Genomic DNA, 22,485 nt, shown 5'->3' with positions numbered 1-22,485 from the left:
TGTACAATGTCACAAACCTCTGCCCATAGTTCTTCAGGCACTCTATCAGATCTAATTCCTTGAATCTATTTGTCACTTCCACTATATAATCATAAGGCATTTGATTAAGGTCATACCTGAATGGTCTTGTTTTTTCCCTCCTTTCTTCAATTTCAGTCTGAATTTGGCAATAAGGAGTTCATGATCTGAGCTACAGTCAGCTCCCAGTCTTATTTTTCCTGACTGTATAGAGTTTCTCCATCTTTGGCTGCAAAGAACATAATCAATCTGATTTCCGTATTGACCATCCGGTGATGTCCATGTGTAGAGTCCTCTCTTGTGTTGTTGAAAGAGGGTATTTGCTATGACCAGTGTGTTCTCTTGGAAAAACTCTGTTAGCCTTTGCCCTCCTTCATTTTATACACCAAGACCAAACTTGCCTATTACTCTAGGTATCTCTTGACTTCCTACTTTTGCATTTCAGTCCCCTATAATAAAAAGGACATCATTTTTCATTGTTAGTTCTAGAATGTCTTGTAGGTCTTCATAGAACCACTCAACTTCAGCTTCTTTAGCATTACTGGTCTGAGCATAGACTTGGATTACTGTAATATTGAATGGTTTGCCTTGGAAACAAACAGAGATTATCCTGTCGTTTTTGAAATAGCATCCAAGTACTGCATTTCGGACTCTTTTGTTGACTATAATGGCTACTTCATTTCTTCTAAGGGATTCTTGACCAGAGTAGTAGATATAATGGTCATCTGAGTTAAATTCAACCATTCCAGTCCATTTTAGTTCGCTGATTCCTAAAATGTCAGTGTTCACTCTTGCCATCTCCTGTTTGACCACTTTGAATTTGCCTTGATTCATGGACCTAACATTCCAGGTTCCTATGCAATATCGCTCTTTACAGCAACGGACTTTACTTCCATCACCAGTCACATCCACCACTGGGTGTTGCTTTTGCTTTGGCTCCGTTTCTTCATTCTTTCTGGAGTTAGTTCTCCACTGATTTCTTTCATTAGTGTCTTATAGTTTTCTGTATACAGTTCTTTCATCTCCTTAGGTAAGTTTATCCCTAGATATTCAATTCTTTTTGTTGCAATGGTGAATGGGATTGATTCTTTAATTTCTCTTTCTGATTTTTCATTGTTAGTATATAGAAATGCAAGTGATTTCTGTGTATTGATTTTATATCCTACAACTTTGCTAAATTAACTGATTAGCACTAGTAATTTTTTGATAATATCTTTAGGGTTTTCTATGTACAGTATCATGTCATCTACAAACAGTGAGAGCTTTACTTCTTCTTTTCTGATCTAGATTCCTTTTATTTCTTTTTCTTCTCTGATTGCTGGAGCTAGGACTTCCAAAACTATGTTGAATAATACTGGTGAAAGTGGACACCCTTGTCTTTTGCCTGATCTTAGGGGGAATCCTTTCAGTTTGTCACCATTGAGAATAATGTTTGCTGAAGGCTTATCATGTATGGCCTTTACTATGTTGAGGTAGGTTCCTTCTATGCCCATTTTTAAAAGAGTTTTAATCATAAATGGGTGCAGAATTTTGTCAAAGCCTTTTTCTGCATCTATTGAGATGATCATATGGTTTTTATCTTTCAATTTGTTACTATGGTGTATCACATTGACTGATTTGCATATATTGAATAATCCTTGCATTCCTGGAATAAACCGAACTTGATCATGGTGTATGAGCTTTTTGATGTGTTGCTGAATTTTGTTTGCTAAAATTTTGTTGAGGATTTTTGCATCTATGTTCATCAGTGTTATTGGCCTGTAGTTTTCTTTTTTTGTTTTATCTTTGTCAGGTTTTGGTATCAGGGTGATAGAGGCCTCACAGAATGAGTTTGGAAGTGTTCCTTCCTTTGCAATTTTTTGAAAGAGTTTTAGAAGGATAGGCATTAGGTCTTCTCTAAATGTTTGATAGAATTCTCCTGTGAAGCCATCTGGTCCTGGGCTTTTGTTTTTGTGTGAGATTTTTGATCACAGCTTCAATTTCACTGCTTGTAATTGGGTTGTTCATAATTTCTATTTCTTCCTCGTTCAGTCTTGGAGGATTGAACTTTTCTAAGTATCTGTCCATTTCTTCCAGGTTATCCATTTTATTGCCATATAGTTTTTCATAATAGTCTCTTACAATCCTTTGTATTTATGCATTGTCTGTTGCAACCTCTCCTTTTTAACTTCTAATTTTGTTGATTTCATTCTTCTCTCTTTTTCTTGATGAGTTTGACTAAAGGTTTATTGATTTTTTTATCTTCTCAAAGAATAGCTTTTAGTTTTATTAATGTTTACTACTGTTTCTTTCATTTCTTTTTCATTTATTTCTTTATGATTTCTTTGCATCTACTAATTTTGGGAGGTTTTGGTTCTGCCTTTTCCAGTTGTTTTAGGTGTAAAGTTAGGTCATCTATTTGATGTGTTTGTTGTTTCTTGAGGTAGGATTGTATTGCTATAAACTTCCCTCTTAGAATTGCTTTTGCTGTATCCCGTAAGTTTTGAGTTGTCATGTTTTCATTGTCATTTGTTTCTAGAAATTTTTTGATTTCTCTTTTGATTTCTTCAGTAACCTGTTGGCTACTTAGAAAGGTGTTGTTTAATCTCCCTGTGTTTGTGTTTCTTACAGTTTTTTTCCTTGTAATTGATATCTAGTTTCATAGCATTGTGGTCAGAGAAGATGCTTGATATGACTTCAATTTTCTTAAATTTACTGAGGTTTGGTTTGTGACCCAAGATGTGGTTTATCCTAGAGAACGTTCCATGTGCACTTGAGAAGAAGGTGTATTCTTCTGCATTTGGATGGAATGTCCTGAAGATATCAGTGAGATCCATCTCATCTAATGTATCATTTAAGACTTGTGTTTCCTTATTAATTTTGTTTTGATGATCTGTCCATTGGTGTGAGTAGGGTGTTAAAGTGTCTTACTATTATTGTGTTACTGTCAATTTCTCCTTTTATGTCTGTTAGTGTTTGTCTTATGTATTGAAGTGTTCCTATGTTGGGTGCATAGATATTTACAATTGTTGTCTTCCTCTTGGACTGATCCCTTGATCATTATGTAGTGTCCTTCCTTATCACTTTTAATCTTCTTTATTTTAAAGTCTGCTTTGTCTGATATGAGGATTGCTACTCCAGCTTTCTTTTGCTTCCCATTTGCATGGAAGATATTTTTCCATTCTCTCACTTTCAGTCCATAAGTGTCATGAGGTCTGAAGTGGGTTTCTTGTAGACAGCATATATATGGGTCTTGTTTTTGTATCCATTCAGCCAGTCTGTGTCTTTTGGTTGGAGCATTTAATCCATTTACATTTAAAGTAATTATTGATATACATGTTCCTATTGCCATTTTCTTAATTGTTTGGGGTTGATTTTGAAGATCTTTTTTCTTCTTTTGTATTTCTGAACTATACAAGTCCCTTTAACATTTGTTGTAAAGCTGATTTGGTGATACTGAATTCTCTCAACTTTTGCTTTTCTGAAAAGGTTTTGATTTCTCCATCAATTTTGAATGAGATCCTTGCTGGGTACATTAATCTTGGTTGTAGATTATCCCCTTTCAGTACTTTAAATATATCCTGCCATTCCCTTCTGGCCTGCATAGTTTCTGCTGAAAGATCAACTGTTAAGCGTATGGGGTTTCCCTTGTACGTTACTTGTTACTTCTCCCTTGCTGCTTTTAATATTCTTTGTGTTTAGTCTTTGTTAGTTTGATTAGTATGTATCTTGGTATGTTTCTCCTTGGGTTTATCCTGTGTGGGACTCTTTGTGCCTCTTGGACTTGATTGACTATTTCCTTTTCCATGTTGGGGAATTTTTCAACTATAATCTGTTCAAAAATTTTCTCACACCCTTTCTTTTTCTCTTCTTTTTCTGGGACCCCTATACATCAAATGTTGGTGCATTTGATATTGTCCCAGAGGCCTCTGAGACTATCCTCAGTTCTTTTCATTATTTTTACTTTATTCTGCTCTTCAGAATTTATTTCCACCATTTTATCTTCCAGTTCACTGATTCGTTTCTTCTGGGCTTCAGATATTCTGCTATTGATTCCTGGGCTTCCCTGGCTCAGATGGTAAAGCGTCTGCCTGCAATGCGGGAGACCCGGGTTTGATTCCTGGGTCAGGAAGATCCCCTGGAGAAAGAAATGGCAATCCACTCCAGCACTCTTGCCTGGAAAATCCCATGGATGGAGGAGCCTGATAGGCTACAGTCCATGGGGTAGCAACGAATCGGACACGACTGAGCGACTTCACTTTCACTTTCAGAGTATTTTTAATTTCAGTAATTGTGTTGTTTTTCTCTGTATGTTTATTCTTTAATTCTTCTAGGTCTATGTCAATTGATTCTTACATTTTCTCCATTTGGTTTTCAAGGTTTTTGATCATCTTAACTATCATTTTTCTGAATTCTTTCTCAGGTAGTTTGCCTATTTTCTCTTCATTTATTTGGACATCTGTGTTTCTAGTTTGTTCCTTAATTTGTGTAGTATTTCTCTGCCTTTTCATTATTATTATTTTTAATTTATTGTGCTTGAGGTCTCCTTTTCCCAGGCTTCAAGACTGAATTCTTTCTTACTTTTGGTTTCTGCCCTCTTAAGGTTGGTCCAGTGGTTTGTGTAAGCTTCGTATAGGATGAGATTTGTGCTGAGTTTTGTTTGTTTGTTTTTCCTCTGATGGGCAAGGTTGAGTGAGGCGGTAATCCTGTCTGCTGATGACTGGGTTTGTATTTTTACTTTGTTTGTTGTTTAGATGAGGCGTCCTACACAGGGTGCTACTGGTGGTTGGGTGATGCTGGGTCTTGTATTCAAGTGGCTTCCTTTGTGTGAGTTCTGACTACTTGATACTCTCTAGGGTTAGTTCTCTGGTAGTCTAGGGTCTAGGAGTCAGTGCTCCCACTCCAAAGGCTCAGGGCTTGATCTCTGGTCAGGAATGAAGATTCCATAAGTGGTTTGTTATGGGATTAAGTGAGATTAAGACAAATATCCAAAAATGAGAAGCCAAGGATGAACCCCAGACAAATGACAGTTACAAAATCAGGCAAATATTAATTAAAATAATGGAATATATACATATACATCCTATGTCAATCCTAAAGGAAATCAGCCCTGAATATTCATTGGAAGGACTGATGCTGAGGCTGAAACTCCATACTTTGGCCACCTGATGGGAAGAATTGACTCATTTGAAAAGACCCTGATGCTGGGAAAGTTTGAAGGTGGGAGGAGAAGGGGACGCAGAGGATGAGATGGTTGGATGGCATCACCGACTCAATGGACATGGGTTTGAGTAAACCCTGGGAGTTGGTGATGGACAGGGAGGCCATGATGCAGTCCATGGGGTCGCAAATAGTTGGACATGACTGAGCGACTGAACTGAGCTGAACATACACACCCATGAGCAAAGTCAAAACAGTCCAACAAAAAATAAACTACAGTAGATTGACCCAGTGAACAAAGGAAATCCAAAATTTTATTTACCAGTTAAGAACAAAACTAACTAAAGCACAAACTGGAAAACAAAACTAGAGCAGGGTGCCAAGTGTGGAATAAAACAATGAAAACACAAACTAACAAATATACTGAAAGGAAAGGAAAGAAAGAAAAGAAAGAAAGAATAGATATTCAAAGTTAATTAGAGGTAGATAAAGAAGATTTATATATATTAAAGGTTAACTGTAAGGGGAAAAAACAGTAGGGAAGGCAAACAAAGGAATAAATGTAGAAAAACTATAATAGATTAAAAAATTAAAAACTAAAATTATAAAAAAGAGAAAAGTAAAAAAAAAATGGAAGGAGAAAGAAAAAAGGAAAACTACACAGAACTGGCACCTTGTTTTAGTTTTGTTTTCCAGTTTGTGCTTTAGTTAGTTTTGTTCTGGTAGATATAATTTTGGTTTCCTTTGTTTGCAAGGTCAGTGTATTGCACTTTATTTTTGTTGGACTGTTTTGATTTTGCTTATAGGTGTATGTGTATATTCAGTCACACTTTTTATTGTTATTATAAACCTCTGCATCTACAGATTTTGCAGTTCTGTGTAGTTTTCCTTTTCTTTTTTCTTACATTTTTTCTTTATTTTTCTCTTTTTTTATGATTTTAGTTTTTAATTTTTAAAACCTACTATAGTTTTTCTACATTTATTCCTTTGTTTGCCTTCCCTACTGTTCTTTTCCCCTTACAGTTAATCTTTAATGTATATAAATCTTCTTCATCAACCAGAATTGAAAGAGACACATGTACCCCAATGTTCATCACAGCACTGTTTACAATAGCTAGGACATGGAAGCAACCTAGATGTCCATCAGCAGATGAATGGATAAGAAAGCTGTGGTACATATACACGATGGAATATTACTCAGCCATTAAAAAGAAGGCATTTGAATAAGTTCTAATGAGGTGGATGAAACTGGAGCCTATTATACAGAGTGAAGTCAGAAAGAAAAACACCAATACAGTATATTAATGCATATATATGGAATTTAGAAAGATGGTAATGATGACCCTATATGCAAGACAGCAAAAGAGACACAGATGTAAAGAACAGACTTTTGGACTCTGTGGGAGAAGGCGAGGGTGGGATGATTTGAGAGAATAGCATTGGAACACGTATATTGCCATATGTGAAATAGATCACCAGCCCAGGTTCAATGCATGAGACAGGGTGCTAAGGGCTGGTGCACTGAGATGACCCTAAGGGATGGGATGGGGAGGGAGATGGGAGGGGGGTTCAGGATGGGGAACACATGTACACGCATGGCTGATCCATGTCAGTTCAGTTCAGTTCAGTTCAGTCACTCAGTCGTGTCTGACTCTTTGCGACCCCATGAGTCGCAGAACGCCAGGCCTCCCTGTCCATCACCAACTCCCACAGTTTACCCAAACTCATGTCCATAGAGTCCGTGATGTCATCCAGGTATCTCATCCTCTGTCATCCCCTTCTCCTCCTGCCCCCAATCCCTCCCAGCATCAGAGTCTTTTCCAGTAAGTCAACTCTTCGCATGAGGTGGCCAAAGTACTGGAGTTTCAGCTTCAGCATCAATCCTTCCAATGAACACCCAGGACTGATCTCCTTTAAAATGGACTGGTTGGATCTCCTTGCAGCCCAAGGGACTCTCAAGAGTCTTCTCCAACACCACACTTCAAAAGCATCAATTCTTCAGTGCTCAGCTTTCTTCACAGTCCAACTCTGACATCCATACATGATTACTGGAAAAACTATATCCTTGACTAGACAGACCTTTGTTGACAAAGTAATGACTTGCCTTTTTAATATGCTATCTAGGTTGGTCATAACTTTCCTTCCAAGGAGTAAGCATCTTTTAATTTCATGGCTGCAGTCACCATCTGCAGTGATTTTGGAGCCCAGAAAAATAAAGTCTGACACTGTTTCTACTGTTTCCCAATTATTTCCCATGAAGTGATGGGACCAGATGCCATGATCTTCGTTTTCTGAATGTTGAGCTTTAAGCCAACTTTTTCACTCTCCACTTTCACTTTCATCAAGAGGCTTTTGAGTTCCTCTTCACTTTCTGCCATAAGGGTGGTGTCATCTGCATATCTGAGGTGATTATTTCTCCCAGCAATCTTGATTCCAGCTTGTGCTTCCTCCAGCCCAGCGTTTCTCATGATGTACTCTGCATAGAAGTTAAATAAGCAGGGTGACAATATATAGCCTTGATGTACTCCTTTTCCTATTTGGAACCAGTCTGTTGTTCCATGTCCAGTTCTAACTGTTGCTTCCTGACCTAAATATAGGTTTCTCAAGAGGCAGGTCAGGTGGTCTGGGATTCCCATCTCTTTCTGAATTTTCCACAGTTTATTGTGATCCACACAGTCAAAGGCTTTGGCATAGTCAATAAAGCAAAAATAGATGTTTTTCTGGAACTCTTGCTTTTTTGATGATCCAGCAGATGTTGGCAATTTGATCTCTGGTTCCTCTGCCTTTTCTAACACCAGCTTGAACATCTGGAAGTTCAAGGTTCACATATTGCTGAAGCCACTACAATATTGTAAAGTAATTAGCCTCCAGTTAAAATCAATTAATTAATTAATTAAAGAAAAAAAGGAAGATTTATATACATTAAAGATTAACTGCCAGGGGAAAAGAACAGTATGAAAGGTAAACCAAGGAATAAATGGAGAAAAAATATAATAGTTTAAAAAATTAAAATTAAAAAAAGGAGAAAAGAGAGAGAGAAAAGAAATTAGGAAACTCCACAGAATTGCAAAAGCCCAATGTAGAGGCAGAGGTTCATGCCAACAATAAAAAATGTGACTGAGAAAAAAGAAAAAAAAAGCTCAAAAGCTTAATTAGATTCATAGTGTCAATAAAATCGACAACTACAGCAGAGGGAAAAAAGAAAAGAAAAAAGTCCAAAGAATCTACAGAACAAGTCAAAACATAAGAATAATAAGTGTTTTTCTTGAGTCACTGCTGTCAGAGACCTTTCCCTCGCGGGGTGTCACAGTCCACCTTACCTCCCTGGGATGCCCTCCAACACTGTGCTGATCTCTGAACCTGCTGTGGGGGCAGCTCAGATTCTAATCTGGTCCTACTCCTGTGTGTTCTTGCCTTCGATGTCCACAGTTAACTAGTGTGCTTTCTTTTGTGGCAGCTCTCAATGTCCTTTTATATATTCCATAGACATAGTCTGCCTAGTTGATCACGTGGATTTAATCTGCAGCTTGTACAGCTGATGGGAAGATTTTGGGTCTTCTTCCTTAGACACAGTGCCCCTGGGTTTCAACTGTGGTTTTATTTCTGCCTCTGCATGTGGGTCGTCCACTGGGGTTTAGCTCCTGAGGCTGCCCTGGAGGACTTGGGTTTGCCCCTGTGAGGGCTAGGTGTGGAGGTGGTGCAGCTACTTGGGTCGCAGGGGTCTGGCAGCACCAGGTACTCGGGGGAGTTGGTGGCTAGGGAAGAAGGGAATTTAGTGCTCTAGAAGGGTATGGCAACCAGTATTGGCCAATATGCTCCAGTATTCTTGCCTGGAGAACACCCCCTTCCCTGACTGAGAAGCCTAGATGGCCACAGTCTACACGGTCGCAAAGAGTCAGACACTGCCGAAGCGATCCTGCCCATAGAGATGGAAGACTTTTTTGCCTTTGGCAGCTGTGCTCCAGTGAGAGTTGAGCGTGAAGGTGGCAAAGCTACTTGGGTTTTGGGGACCCTGGCAGCACCAAGCATGCAGGGACACGGACTGCCCCCACTGAAGGACTTGTGGCCCTCTCAGAGTCTTTTTTTCGAGCCTCTTGTAGCTGGGGCTCAGAAGGTCTCTTTGGCCAGTCTTTCTCTGTAACTATGCCTATTCAGGCACTTAAAAGGCTCCCTTGCCTGGGGTCCTTCTCTGTAGATCAGTGCACCAGGCACTTAAAGGGGCACCCTGGGTGGGGTCCTTCTCTGTAGTTCCCTGTGTCAGGTGTTTGATTGGCCAGCCTCTCTGTTGTTCAGCTGCCATAGCTGACATGTAGGGAGAGAGAGGCTATGGTAATGGCTCCACCCACTACGTGTGACTCAGCAGTATCTCCTTGCTTCAGTGGCTGCCTGACTTTCCTCCACAGGCATTTCCCACCAGTCTCCTCCCTCACATCCCTTCAATGTCTGCAGTCAACAGCAGCCCTTGCCCTGGGATTGCTCCACAATCCCTCAACTCCAGCTCCCAGCCACTGCATCTTCCAGGACAACTCTGTGTCCCTGTCCAGGGTATGTATGGCTGCAGCAAGGACTCTCTGATTCTCATTGCCTTTAGTTTGCTGCAGATTAGCTATTTCACTCTCAGCCTTAAACATTTCTCCTCTGACTCAGACAATTGCCCCGATGTGGGGATCAGAGTTCTCCCACCTGCCAAGGGCAGGTCCAGTCCTACTAACACTCCTGTTTTTCCCCCTGGTTCCTTCATCCTACCTAGTTTTGCATGGTTCTATATATTCTTTTCTGCTGGTCAGGTACTCCTGTCCGCTCTCAGTTGGTGTTCTGCATGCACTTCTGTGTCTGAAGGTGTATTCCTGATGTATCCATGGAAAGAGAAGTACTCCACGTCCACCTATTCCTCCGCCATCTTATTCTCTATTTTTACTTTTTTTATAAGCAGGTAATTTTAAGTAAAGAAAATCATCCTAGCTAATCTGCATGTACCTGATTCTATAAGTTAAAAGACCTTAAGAGCAGGACTAAGCTTTCTTTGAGAAAGACAAAATCCTGGACTGCAGCTTCATAGCTAAGAATTTCAGCCTGCTCTTCCTGTTGGCCTGCTCTACAGATTTCATGCTTACCTCGCCAGTCTCACAATCAGGAAGGAATTCCTTGCAATGAATCTCTCTCTCTCTCTCTCTCTCTCTCTCTCTCTCTCTCTGTCCCCTATCTCTCTCTCTCTCTCTGTCTCCTCAGCATGTGGATTATTTTGAGGTGAAAACAATAAACCCAAAAGACTCAGGAAGAAAGTTTGACCTTCCTCTTCAATTTCAAAACAAATTTAGATGGAGGACCTGTTCCCTGAATGGAGATATCACCAGAAACACCTGCAAATAATGTGGGCTAACTATTGGTGGTGGTCGGAGCGGGGGAGGGGGGGTGGGGGTGGGGAGGCGGTTCGGCAGGCCTAGATAGTGTCCACTCTGTGTTCCGTTGTCTCCACATGGCCCAGCAAGCATTTATTTACCAAACACTTTCTTTTCCATCTCTGTGCAAACTGTCTTTCTCCCTTTCAGAGCCCCATACCCCTTCCTCCAACACCTTCTTTTGTCTTTAGCTGAAGACAGTATTTAAGTGAAGGTTCCAGCCATTTTGTTGAGTTACTCAGTTTGCCTGGATCTCTCCCATGTATACATGTTCTCAAACTTTTATTTTCTTCTATCAGTCTGTCTCATGTCATTTTCATTCTTAGACCAGCGAGAATAACTTAATAAAGTAAAATTTCTCCTTCCCCAAATAGTATGATTTCCATATCATACTAGTCCTGTTTCTCTGGTGGAATTCTGACTGATACAACACTTTTAATGGATTGTATGTGAAGTAAACTTCATAGGTAAAGTTACTGAGGTTATTTCTCTCCTTACATTTAAATTACCCATAAGCTTGATTATAAGTACAAGTGGAATGGCAAGATCAAGGGATTAATGAGGCTGTTGTTGTTAAGTTCCTGAGTTGTGTTTGACCCTTTTGCGATCTCACGGGCTGTAGCCCTCCAGGCTCCTCTGTCCATGGGATTTCCCAGGCAAGAATACTGGAGTGGGTTGCCATTTCTTTCTCCAGGGAAATTCCTGACCCAGGGATTGGACCCAAGTCTCCTGTGTCTCCTCCACTGGCAGGTGGATTCTATACCACTGAGCCACCACAGAAACCCAATGAGGTGAGAACAAGTAAATTATTCTCTGGACCATAATTATTCCAGTAGAATCATATATAGCTTTCTCTCAACAACTTTTAAGAGAGCTGCTTTCACTAATCATGTAAACAAAATAACTGAAAGGAATTTCTTGACTTGATTGTTCAGATCCTGAGTAACCTGATGCCTAACTATCTTGGCTTAATAGTAAAATATTGATGGGAGTTTTTTTAAATGATGAATGGGAATGTGTGAAAAACTAATATTAATTGAACACTTACTATTAATATGTGTTAAGTGCTGTGCTGGGTGTTCTACATTTACCTCATTGGTACACACCACGCTGTGAGGTGAATATTATGTAATTTTTGCAGCTAAAAATCTTGAGGTTGAATGATCTCCAAGGGGCTCTCTTGGTGGCTCAGTCAGTAAGGAATCCACCTGCAATGGATTCAAACCCTGTGTTGGGAAGATCCCCTGGAAAAGGAAATGGCAATCCACTCCAGTATTCTTGACTGGGAAATCCCATGGACAGAGGAACCTGGCAGGCTACAGCCCATGGGGTCACAAGAGTCTGACACAACTTAGTGACTAAACCACCACAAGAGGAGGAAGACCTGGGGGGATCTGAGTCCCATAGCCTCACAGACTGTAATTGTCCCACTGTACTCTTCAAGACAGATTTTATTTTCTTAGGCTCCAAAATCACTGCAGATGGTGACTGCAGCCATGAAATTAAAAAATGCTTGGTCCTTGGAAGGAAAACTATGACAAACCTAGACAGCATATCACAAAGCAGAGACATCATTTTGCTAACAAAGGTCTGTCTAGTCAAAGCTATGGCTTTCCCAGTAATCATGTATAGATGTGCAAGCTGGACCATAAAGAAGGCTGAGTGCCAAAGAATTGATGCGTCTGAACTGTGGTGCTGAAGAAGACTCTTGAGAGTCCCTTGGACTGCAAGGAGATCAAACCAGTCAATCCTAAAGGAAATCAACCCTAAATATTCATTGGAAAGACTGTGCTAAAGCTGAAGCTCCAATACTTTGGCCACTGATGTGAAGAGCTGACTCATGGGAAAAGACTCTGATGCTGGGAAAGATCAAAGGCAAAAGGAGAAGGGGTGGCAGAGGAAGAGGTGGTTGGATAGCATCATCGACTCAGTGGACATGAGGGTGAGCAACTCTGGGAGATAGTGAAGGACAGGGAAGCCTGGTGTGCTGCAGTCCATAGGGTCACAAGGAGTTGGACAGGACTGAGCAACTGAACAACAACAGAGGAGATGGCCAGGACAATGGAATCAGGAAATTTGTCACAATAGGAACAATTAAAGGAATGTAGATGCTGCATCTGGAGAAGAGAAAAATTAGAGGATGAGAAAAGTATCGTCAGATAGTTAAAGGACTTTAGTGTAGAACGGAAAATGCTGTTCTGAGGGACATTCAGATTAAACATGACAGAGTCCATTTTCTGTCCCCTCATCTCCAAACACCCAGCATGAATGGGGAAAATGTGTGAAATGGGGCAGGGAGGTAGACGTGGAGAAAGAATAAACTCAGAGCTGCCATGATGGCTTGAAGAGCCTGTAACTTTTATTTCCTGGATGGGATAGTTGCTGGGAGGGAAGCAGAAACAAAAAAGCTCTGCATTATCTTCTTAATTTCAGATCAATATTATACATTGCCCAAGACTCTCACAAAAGAAGCATACCTCAAAGGAGATAGAGTAAACATATATAAGCTTTAGAAAGATAAATGAAAAGTGGATTTGAACTTGATAGGGAAAGAACAGGGTGCAAGAAAAAGTAGAAATGCCTCTCTGGATAAGATACTGTTCAATGTGTTGAGCAAATTTAAAAGTGAATAAAGCATGGCCCCACCCTCAAGGAGCCCTCATTCCGAGGCAGGAAGTCAAAGAGAAAGGCAAAAACCCATGAGGTGGCAGCCTTGGATTGAACCCATATCTCAAATCTGGACCACTAATAGACATGGCTTTGCCCTCTCTGGCCTTGGATCCTCAACCATACTACAGGACCCTCCTCTCAGCCATATTATGCAAGTGATGTGAAGATTAGGTTGGGAAACTAGAATAGCTTTCAGATTATCCAAGGAGTTTTTGTAGAAAAGGAAAAAAATCCAAAAGGAAATACTCTTATGGGAAATAGATAGAAAATGTGAAAAGTGAGACCACTTCCAAAATACCACAGCGAGGAAGGAGGCAGAGAGCAGGGAGCAGAAAGAAATGATTGTTCCAGAGTTGAGATGAAAGTGCAGGCTATAATTAGATTGAGAGAACATTAAAAGGTAAGGATTGATAAGATTATTAAAGTTGGAAAGTTTAAACGGGTTTTATATAAAGAAGTTGTGCCTCCTTTACCTGAATATTTTAGGGAAATGGATATTGTGTTTAGCTTGGGGAACACTTCCTTTGCCTAGTATTGTAAAACCAAAATCTATTGGGTTGGCCAAAAAGCTCATTTGAAACTAACCTTTTCTTGGTTTGTGTCAAAAATTTTTAACAAAATACTTTCTATATAATGGAAAAAAATATAGCCAGTGTCTATGTTGGTTATCAAACATAATTACAAAAGACACATCTGAAAACCATCTCTTAAAAACCAGACCAATACCTTTGAAATGACCTAGATGTTTCCTCCTGATTGGTTGACCTGTGATAAGGAAAATTCTAAAACTTGTGTTCATCACTGCACCATTTAAAAATGTATATGTTTACCTGTATATCTTTAAGCAGTACTTGGTTTGTTTTTGAGCCTTATAAAAATGGTACCATAGTGTATATATACAATGGAATACTACTGAGCCATAAAAAGGAATGAAATTGGGTCATTTGTAGTGATGTGAATGGGTGAACATAAAGTCTATCATACAGAGTAAACTAAGTCAGAAAGAGAAAAACAGATGTCACACATTAATGCATATGTGTGGACTCTAGAAAGACAGGACAGATGAGCCTATTTACAGGGCAGATATAGAGACACAGACATGTAGACACAGTGGCAGAGAGGGCAGAAGAGCTGGGAGAGCAGAGCTGACATGAATACACTATTGTGTGTAGAACAGATAGCTAGTGTGAAGCTGTTGTGTAGCACAGGGAGCTCAGCTCAGTGCTCTGTGACCTAGATGGGTGGGATGGGAGTGGGTGGGAGGGAGGTTCAAGAGGGACGGGATATAAAAATCCAACTAATGTTTTGGCCAGCCCAATATGACTAAAGTCCTAATGGAGGCTCAAAAAAAAAAAAAAAAGAAAGAAAGTGTTGAGTATTCATCACAGATATTCATCCATAGATGAGGAACTCTCTAAGTTCTCCCTTGTGATTATTTGAGACTCTGAGTTTCAAATTCCATCCATACCTCCTGCCTCGAAATGGAGTCAGAGGAAACATCTCCTGGCCAAGCTCTGCCCCTCACTTGCTCTTCATTGTTGAGCAAGTCACTTCTCTCCTAGTTTTCTGGCTTGTTAAACTGTTTAATATGATAATAACATATTCACTGTCAGTTTTGTGAGAATGAGACAAAAGTACAGAAGTGCCTGACATCTGACACAGGAGTAGGTACATAGAAATATTAGTTTAATCTCAACTGCTGCATTCCACAAAGACTTTCCTCCACTTCTTACATGGGAAAACAAAGGTTCAGAGAGATTTGTCATTTAAATTACCTATTTTAAGTTCACTCCTTGCTGGAAATCACTAGGCACTTGCCATATCTCTTTATGGCTGCCTTCATCTCCTGGTTCCTCAGGGTGTAGATGATGAGGTTGAGCACAGGAGTCAAGACCCTGTAGCTGATGGATGCAGCCTTGTCCATGGAGAAGGGAGTGAAGGGCCGGGCGTAGATACAGATACAGGGAATGAAGATCATAGACACAACGATGATGTGGGTGGTGCAGGTGGAAGCTGCCTTCCTCCTCGCCTGCCATGAGTGGGACCTCAGCATCACCAGGATGACAGTATAAGAGATCAGAAGGAACAGGAACCAGATGAGGAGCAGCATCCCACTGTTGGAGATCATAAGGAACTCCAGGAGGGAGGTGTCCATGCAGGCAAGCCTCAGCATTTGTGGAATGTCACAGTAGAAGTTATCTAGGATGTTGGGGCCACAAAAAGGCAGTGGGAGCATCAGAACCAGCTGGACAATGGAGTGGACAAAGCCCCCTATCCAGGCAGCCACCACCAGCCCCACACACACTCGAGTGTTCATGATGGTGACATAATGGAGGGGCTGGGAGATGGCTATGTAGTGGTCACAGGCTAACACTGGGAGGAAGAAGACAGTCCCACCTCCCAGAAAGGGGAAGAAGAAGATCTGGGTCATGCAGCCCTGGTAGGAGATGGTCTTGGTGTCATGCAAGAAGTCCACCAGCATCTTTAGGAAAGTGACTGTAGAATAGCAGATGTCTATCACAGACATTCTGAAGGAGATCAGCCCTGGGATTTCTTTGGAAGGAATGATGCTAAAGCTGAAACGCCAGTACTTTGGCCACCTCATGTGGAGAGTTGACTCATTGGAAAAGACTCTGATGCTGGGAGGGATTGGGGGCAGGAGGAGAAGGGGACGACAGAGGATGAGATGGCTGGATGGCATCACTGACTCGATGGACATGAGTCTCAGTGAACTCCGGGAGTTGGTGATGGACAGGGAGGCCTGGCGTGCTGCGATTCACGGAGTCACAAAGAGTCGGACACGACTGAGCGACTGATCTGACCTGATCTGATCTGATCTGATGACAGACTGATTTCAGAGAAGAAATACATGATTATGTGGAGCTGAGAGTCAATAGTCACTGTGACCATGATGAGGAGGGTTCCCACAATGGTGATGACATAGACAAATGGGAACACCACAAACAGGAATTTCTGGAACTCCTCCTCTGTGAGAACCCCAAGAGGACAAACTCTGACACCTGTATGATGTTCTGTGTTTCCATGGGACCTTCCCCACATGCCTAGAGAGAAACCATGCAAAATGAAAACCACAATAATTCAATCATTCTCCTTTGGAGAGTCAGGATTGAATTGATCAAAGTCACTGTTGAGTACCACTCCCAAGTGGAACTTAGAAGAGCCTTCCAAGGAGATAAATATATATTTCAAGGCTTTCACAGTCATCTCCCTAACCACACCCTACATTGTATTATAAGCATTAATACATTACATTAGTTGTACAATGCTGTCCTTGTCCATGGGTCATGTCTGATTCACACTTGCTGTGTCTGTGAACCACAGGCTTCACAAATATAGTTGAACCAATGAATGGATTGATACACATGTCACCAAGTACCTATGACCACAAACATTATCAACCTAGGTGCATAAATCCTGAGAAGATATTGAGATTAATGATTAACGAAGTTAGATAAACAGATGTTCTTCATGGTGAACATTTGATGGGCTTCCCATGGTTAATTTGCTAAAGAAAGAGAAATGTGTACTAGAAGAAATTGATGTGTACAAATTCAGAGGAAAATGTAAAGAAAAATAAGCAGTAGATTTTGGCCATAATGAAGCTGGGATGCTTAGAGTTTCTCAAATCCTCCCACGTAAATAGTTCTCAAGTGGTGTTTGTTGTCAGGGGCCATCTGTGGGATAACTCAAAGCAGCCCAGGACAAGTGTAGAATCTCTTTAAATCCTCCTGTGTTATATTTTAAAACTTATGTGAATTTTCTATTAAACACATATCTCTAGATAATCTTTGGAAGTCAAATTTTGTGGCTTGTAAATCTTTGTAAGACCAAAATATAGAAAAATTGGATAGGGAAGGGAGGGGGATCGAGATGGTGGAGGAGTAGGATATGGAGTTCATCTTCTCCCACAAAAATGTTGAAAATGTATCTACAAGTGGAATGATTCATGCAGAACAGCTACTGAATGCCAACAGAAGACCTCAGGTATCCACAAAGACAAGAAAACTGGTAAATGATATTTGATTAATAAATACAAACAGGAAATCACAATGATCAAGAACATTTAAAATATATTTATTTATAAATAATACTCTACTAGAAAAAGGACAAAGGGAAAAAAAGAGTGAAATGTCACTGGCCAATATATTAAAAAGAAATAATGCAGATTATCTAGCAATCAAAGAAATCTAAATTCAAGTCAACATTTTAAAAAATCCACTTATGAAGGCATATTGAGATAGGTTTTCTCACACCCTAGTGGTAAAAGTATAAATTAATATCACTTATCTAGAATGCAATTTGTCAATCTACTTCTGGATTTTTAATATATACTAAATCTATTGCGACTTCAGGAACTTGAGCCTGTAAAAATACCAAAAATGTAAACAAACACTTATGGAAATAGATGTACAGTTCACTGTTATTTCCAGAAGAAAAACAGGAAATAATCTAAAACCTAACTACAGAAAAAACAGAAGAATCTACAATAATTAATCCCCCAGTGAAAGATGCTCAGTAGCGTCTGATTCTTTGCAACCCCCATGGACTATACAGTCCATGGAATTCTCCAGGCCAGAATACTGGAGTGGGGAGCTATTCCCTTCACCAGAGGATCTTCCCAGCCCAGGTCTCCCACATTGCAGTCAGATTCTTTACCAGCTGAGCCACCAGGGAAGCCCAAGAATACTAGAGCGGGTAGCTTATCCCTTCTCCAGGGGATCTTCCCAACCCAGGAATCAAACCAGGGTCTCCTACACTGCAGGTGGATTATTTACCAGCTGAGCTATCAGGGAAGCCCTAATTGTTTCTGTTTACTGAGTTTTCTTAACATGCCCACTTTTGTCAAGGGCTTTGTAGATGTGATATTATTTTGTCTTTATAACGAGACAGAGAAGTAGGACTCTTCACATTTTGTACTCAAGAGAGTGCTATCAGAGAGGTCAGGATCATAATGGACATTACCAAACTCATACCTGGTAAGGTTTGTATTCATGTGATTGAAAAGTGAATGTTCTTCAATATTATGTCAATATTTCTTTACTCTGTAGTAATACTGTGCATCCATTTTAAATGAGCTGTTTATTTGTTGAACCATCACTAAATTGACCTAGAAAAAAATGTTGGTCAAATACAAATGTTATCTCATTAAAGTTTGGTTCAGTTCAGTTCAGTTCAGTTATTCAGTCGTGTCCGACTCTTTGCAACCCCATGAACTGCAGCACGCCAGGCCTCCCTGTCCATCACCAACTCCCGGGGTTAACCCAAACCCACGTCCATCAAGTCAGTGATGCCATCCAGCCATCTCATCCTCTGTCATCCCCTTTTCCTCCTGCCCCCAATCCCTCCCAGCATCACAGTCTTTTCCAATGAGTTAACTCTTCGCATGAGGTGGCCAAAGTACTGGAGTTTCAGCTTTAGCATCATTCCTTCCAAAGAACACCCAGGGCTGATCTCCTTTAGAATGAACTGGTTGGATCTCCTTGCAGTCCATGGGACTCTCAAGAGTCTTCTCCAACACCACAGTTCAAAGGCATCAATTCTTTGGCGCTCAGCTTTCTTCACAGTCCAACTCTCACATCCATACATGACCACAGGAAAAACCATAGCCTTGACTAGACGGACCTTTGTTGGCAAAGTAATGTCTCTGCTTTTGAATATGCTATCTAGGTTGGTCATAACTTTCCTTCCAAGGAGTAAGCGTCTTTTAATTTCATGGCTGCAATCACCATCTGCAGTGATTTTGGAGCCCCCCAAAATAAAGTCTGACACTGTTTCCACTGTTTTCCCATCTATTTCCCATGAAGTTTGGTTATTGATACCTATAAAAAGAAAGAAAGAAAATATAGAATGGGGAATAAACATTCCTTTAGTTCAGTAAGTAAAAGTTCTAGGAGACATCTATTTGAAAAATAAACTGAGTTTTTTGGTATTAAATCTATTCCCCTTGGGGACTTCCTTGGTGGCCCGGTGGTTAAGAATCTGCCTTGCAATGCCGGGAATGTAGGTTCGATTCCTGGCTGGGGAACTAAGATCTCACATGCTGCAGAGCAACTAAGCCCAGGCACTCAACTAGAGAATCCTTGCACCACAACTAGAATGTTCTTGTGCCACAACTAAGACCCAATGCAGCCAAATAAATAAATAAATTCATTTCCTTGGATTACACTTTTCCAGAATTTTTTTCTCTAATCATTCAGGAAATTTTGCCCCGAGGCTCCACCCTGTGAAGAAAATAGAACATAGAAAGATCTCTCCTCCCTGATCCCTTCCTGAAATATGGGAAGAGCAGCAGCAAAAGCACTGATGTTCATTTTACAAGGGAATTTAATGAATATATGTAAAAATATTTCTATCGACCTGTAGACAAATATAAAACAGACTTCACTCTAAAATTATCTGTGAGGTTAATAATCTATGAAGACCTACAAGACCTTTTAGAACTAACACCCAGAAAAGATGCCCTTTTAATTATAGGGGACTGGAATGCAAAAGTAGGAAGCCAAGAAATACCTGGAGTAACAGGCAAATTTGGCCTTGGAATATGGCATGAAGCAGGGCAAAGACTAATAGAGTTTTGCCAAGAAAATGCACTGGTCATAACAAACACCCTCTTCCAACAACACAAGAGAAGGCTCTATACATGGACATCACCAGATGGTCAACACCGAAATCAGACTAATTATATTGTTTGCAGCCAAAGATGGAGAAGCTCTATACAGTCAGCAAAAACAAGACCAAGAGCTGACTGTGGCTCAGACCATGAACTCCTTATTGCCAAATTCAGACTTAAATTGAAGAAAGTAGGGAAAACCACTAGACCATTCAGGTATAACCTAAATCAAATCCCTTATGATTATACAGTGGAAGTGAGAAATAGATTTAAGGGCCTAGATCTGATAGATAGAGTGCCTGATAAACTATGGAATGAGGTTCGTGACATTGTACAGGAGACAGGGATCAAGACCATTCCCATAGAAAAGAAATGCAAAAAAGCAAAATGGCTGTCTGGGGAGGCCTTACAAATAGCTGTGAAAGGAAGAAAAGCGAAAAGCAAAGGAGAAAAGGAAAGATATAAACATCTGAATGCAGAGTTCCAAAGAATAGCAAGAAGAGATAAGAAAGCCTTCTTCAGTGATCAATGCAAAGAAATAGAGGAAAACAACAGAATGGGAAAGACTAGGGATCTCTTCAAGAAAATCAGAGATACCAAGGGAAGATTTCATGCAAAGATGCGCTCGATAAAGGACAGAAATAGTATGGACCTAACAGAAGCAGAAGATATTAAGAAGAGATGGCAAGAATACACAGAAGAACTGTACAAAAAAGATCTTCACGACCCAGATAATCACAATGGTATGATCACTCACCTAGAGCCAGACATCCTGGAATGTGAAGTCAAGTGGGCCTTAGAAAGCATCACTACAAACAAAGCTAGTGAAGGTGATGGAATTCCAGTTGAGCTATTTCAAATCCTGAAAGATGATGCTGTGAAAGTGCCACACTCAAATGCCAGCAAATTTGGAAAACTCAGCAGTGGCCACAGGACTGGAAAAGGTCAGTTTTCATTCCAATCCTAAAGAAAGGCAATGCCAAAGAATGCTCAAACTACTGCACAATTGCACTCATCTCACACGCTAGTAAAGTAATGCTCAAAATTCTCCAAGCCAGGCTTCAGCAATATGTGAACCGTGAACTTCCTGATGTTCAAGCTGGTTTTAGAAAAGGCAGAGGAACCAGAGATCAAATTGCCAACATCTGCTAGATCATTGAAAAAGCAAGAGAGTTCCAGAAAAATATCTATTTCTGCTTTATTGACTATGCCAAAGCCTTTGACTGTGTGGATCACAATAAACTGTGGAAAATTCTGAAAGAGATGGGAATACCAGACCACCTGACCTGCCTCTTGAGAAATTTGTATGCAGGTCAGGAAGCAACAGTTAGAACTGGACATGGAACAACAGACTGGTTCCAAATAGGAAAAGGAGTACGTCAAGGCTGTATATTGTCACCCTGTTTATTTAACTTCTATGCAGAGTACATCATGAGAAACGCTGGACTGGAAGAAACACAAGCTGGAATCAAGACTGCCAGGGAAAATATCAATCACCTCAGATATGCAGATGACACCACCCTTATGGCAGAAAGTGAAGAGGAACTCAAAAGCCTCTTGATGAAAGTGAAAGTGGAGAGTGAAAGAGTTGGCTTAAAGCTCAACATTCAGAAAATGAAGATCATGGCATCTGGTCCCATCACTTCATGGGAAATAGATGGGGAAACAGTGGAAACAGTGTCAGACTTTATTTTTCTGGGCTCCAAAATCACTGCAGATGGTGACTGCAGCCAAGAAATTAAAAGACGCTTACTCCTTGGAAGGAAAGTTATGACCAACCTAGATAGCATATTCAAAAGCAGAGACATTACTTTGCCAACAAAGGTCCGTCTAGTCAAGGCTATGGTTTTTCCTGTGGTCATGTATGGATGTGAGAGTTGGACTGTGAAGAAGGCTGAGCGCCGAAGAATTGATGCTTTTGAAGTGTGGTGTTGGAGAAGACTCTTGGGGGTCCCTTGGACTGCAAGGAGATCCAACCAGTCCATTCTGAAGGAGATCAGCCCTGGGATTTCTTTGGAAGGAATGATGCTAAAGCTGAAACTCCAGTACTTTGGCCACCTCATGCGAAGAGTTGACTCATTGGAAAAGACTCTGATGCTGGGAGGGATTGGGGGCAGGAGGAGAAGGGGACGACAGAGGATGAGATGGCTGGATGGCATCACTGACTCGATGGACGTGAGTCTCAGTGAACTCCGGGAGTTGGTGATGGACAGGGAGGCCTGGCGTGCTGAGATTCATGGGGTCGCAAAGAGTCATACACGACTGAGTGACTGATCTGATCTGATAATAGTATTCAAGATATTTCCATGTTTATCTCATCTCAAACCTACTTTTATCCTCAAATATTTATATAAAAATGTTTCAGGAACATAAACATTACCATATGTAAAACAGATGACCAGTGCAAATTCAATGTATGAAGTAGGGCACCCAAAGCTGGTGCTCTGGGACAACCCAGAAGGACGGGGCAGGGAGGGAGGTCAGGGGAGATTCAGGATGCAGGGAACACATGTATACCTGTGGTAAATTCGTGTTGATGTATGGCAAAAACCATCACAATAGTATAAAGTAATTATCCTCTAATTAAAATAAATAAATAAAATTTTTAAAAAATGTTGTTTCAGGAAG

General features: G+C 40.5%; 1 protein-coding gene across 1 annotated transcript; it reads right to left on the bottom strand.

Annotated features, from left to right (window-relative positions):
* Positions 1-14,703: 14,703 nt before the first annotated feature.
* On the bottom strand, positions 14,704-20,877 carry LOC514828 (olfactory receptor 4D1). The gene is given in 3 exon segments (XM_059878385.1): positions 14,704-15,754; positions 16,072-16,213; positions 16,216-20,877. Coding segments are annotated over 3 exon segments (939 nt in total). The 5' UTR covers positions 16,271-20,877; the 3' UTR covers positions 14,704-15,012.
* Between the last annotated feature and the right edge of the window lie 1,608 nt (positions 20,878-22,485).

Source organism: Bos taurus, chromosome 19 (genome assembly GCF_002263795.3).
Source record: "Bos taurus isolate L1 Dominette 01449 registration number 42190680 breed Hereford chromosome 19, ARS-UCD2.0, whole genome shotgun sequence".
Taxonomy (NCBI): Eukaryota; Metazoa; Chordata; class Mammalia; order Artiodactyla; family Bovidae; genus Bos; species Bos taurus.
Note: the sequence above shows the minus strand (reverse complement) of the source record. Positions and strands in the feature narration are given on the sequence as shown.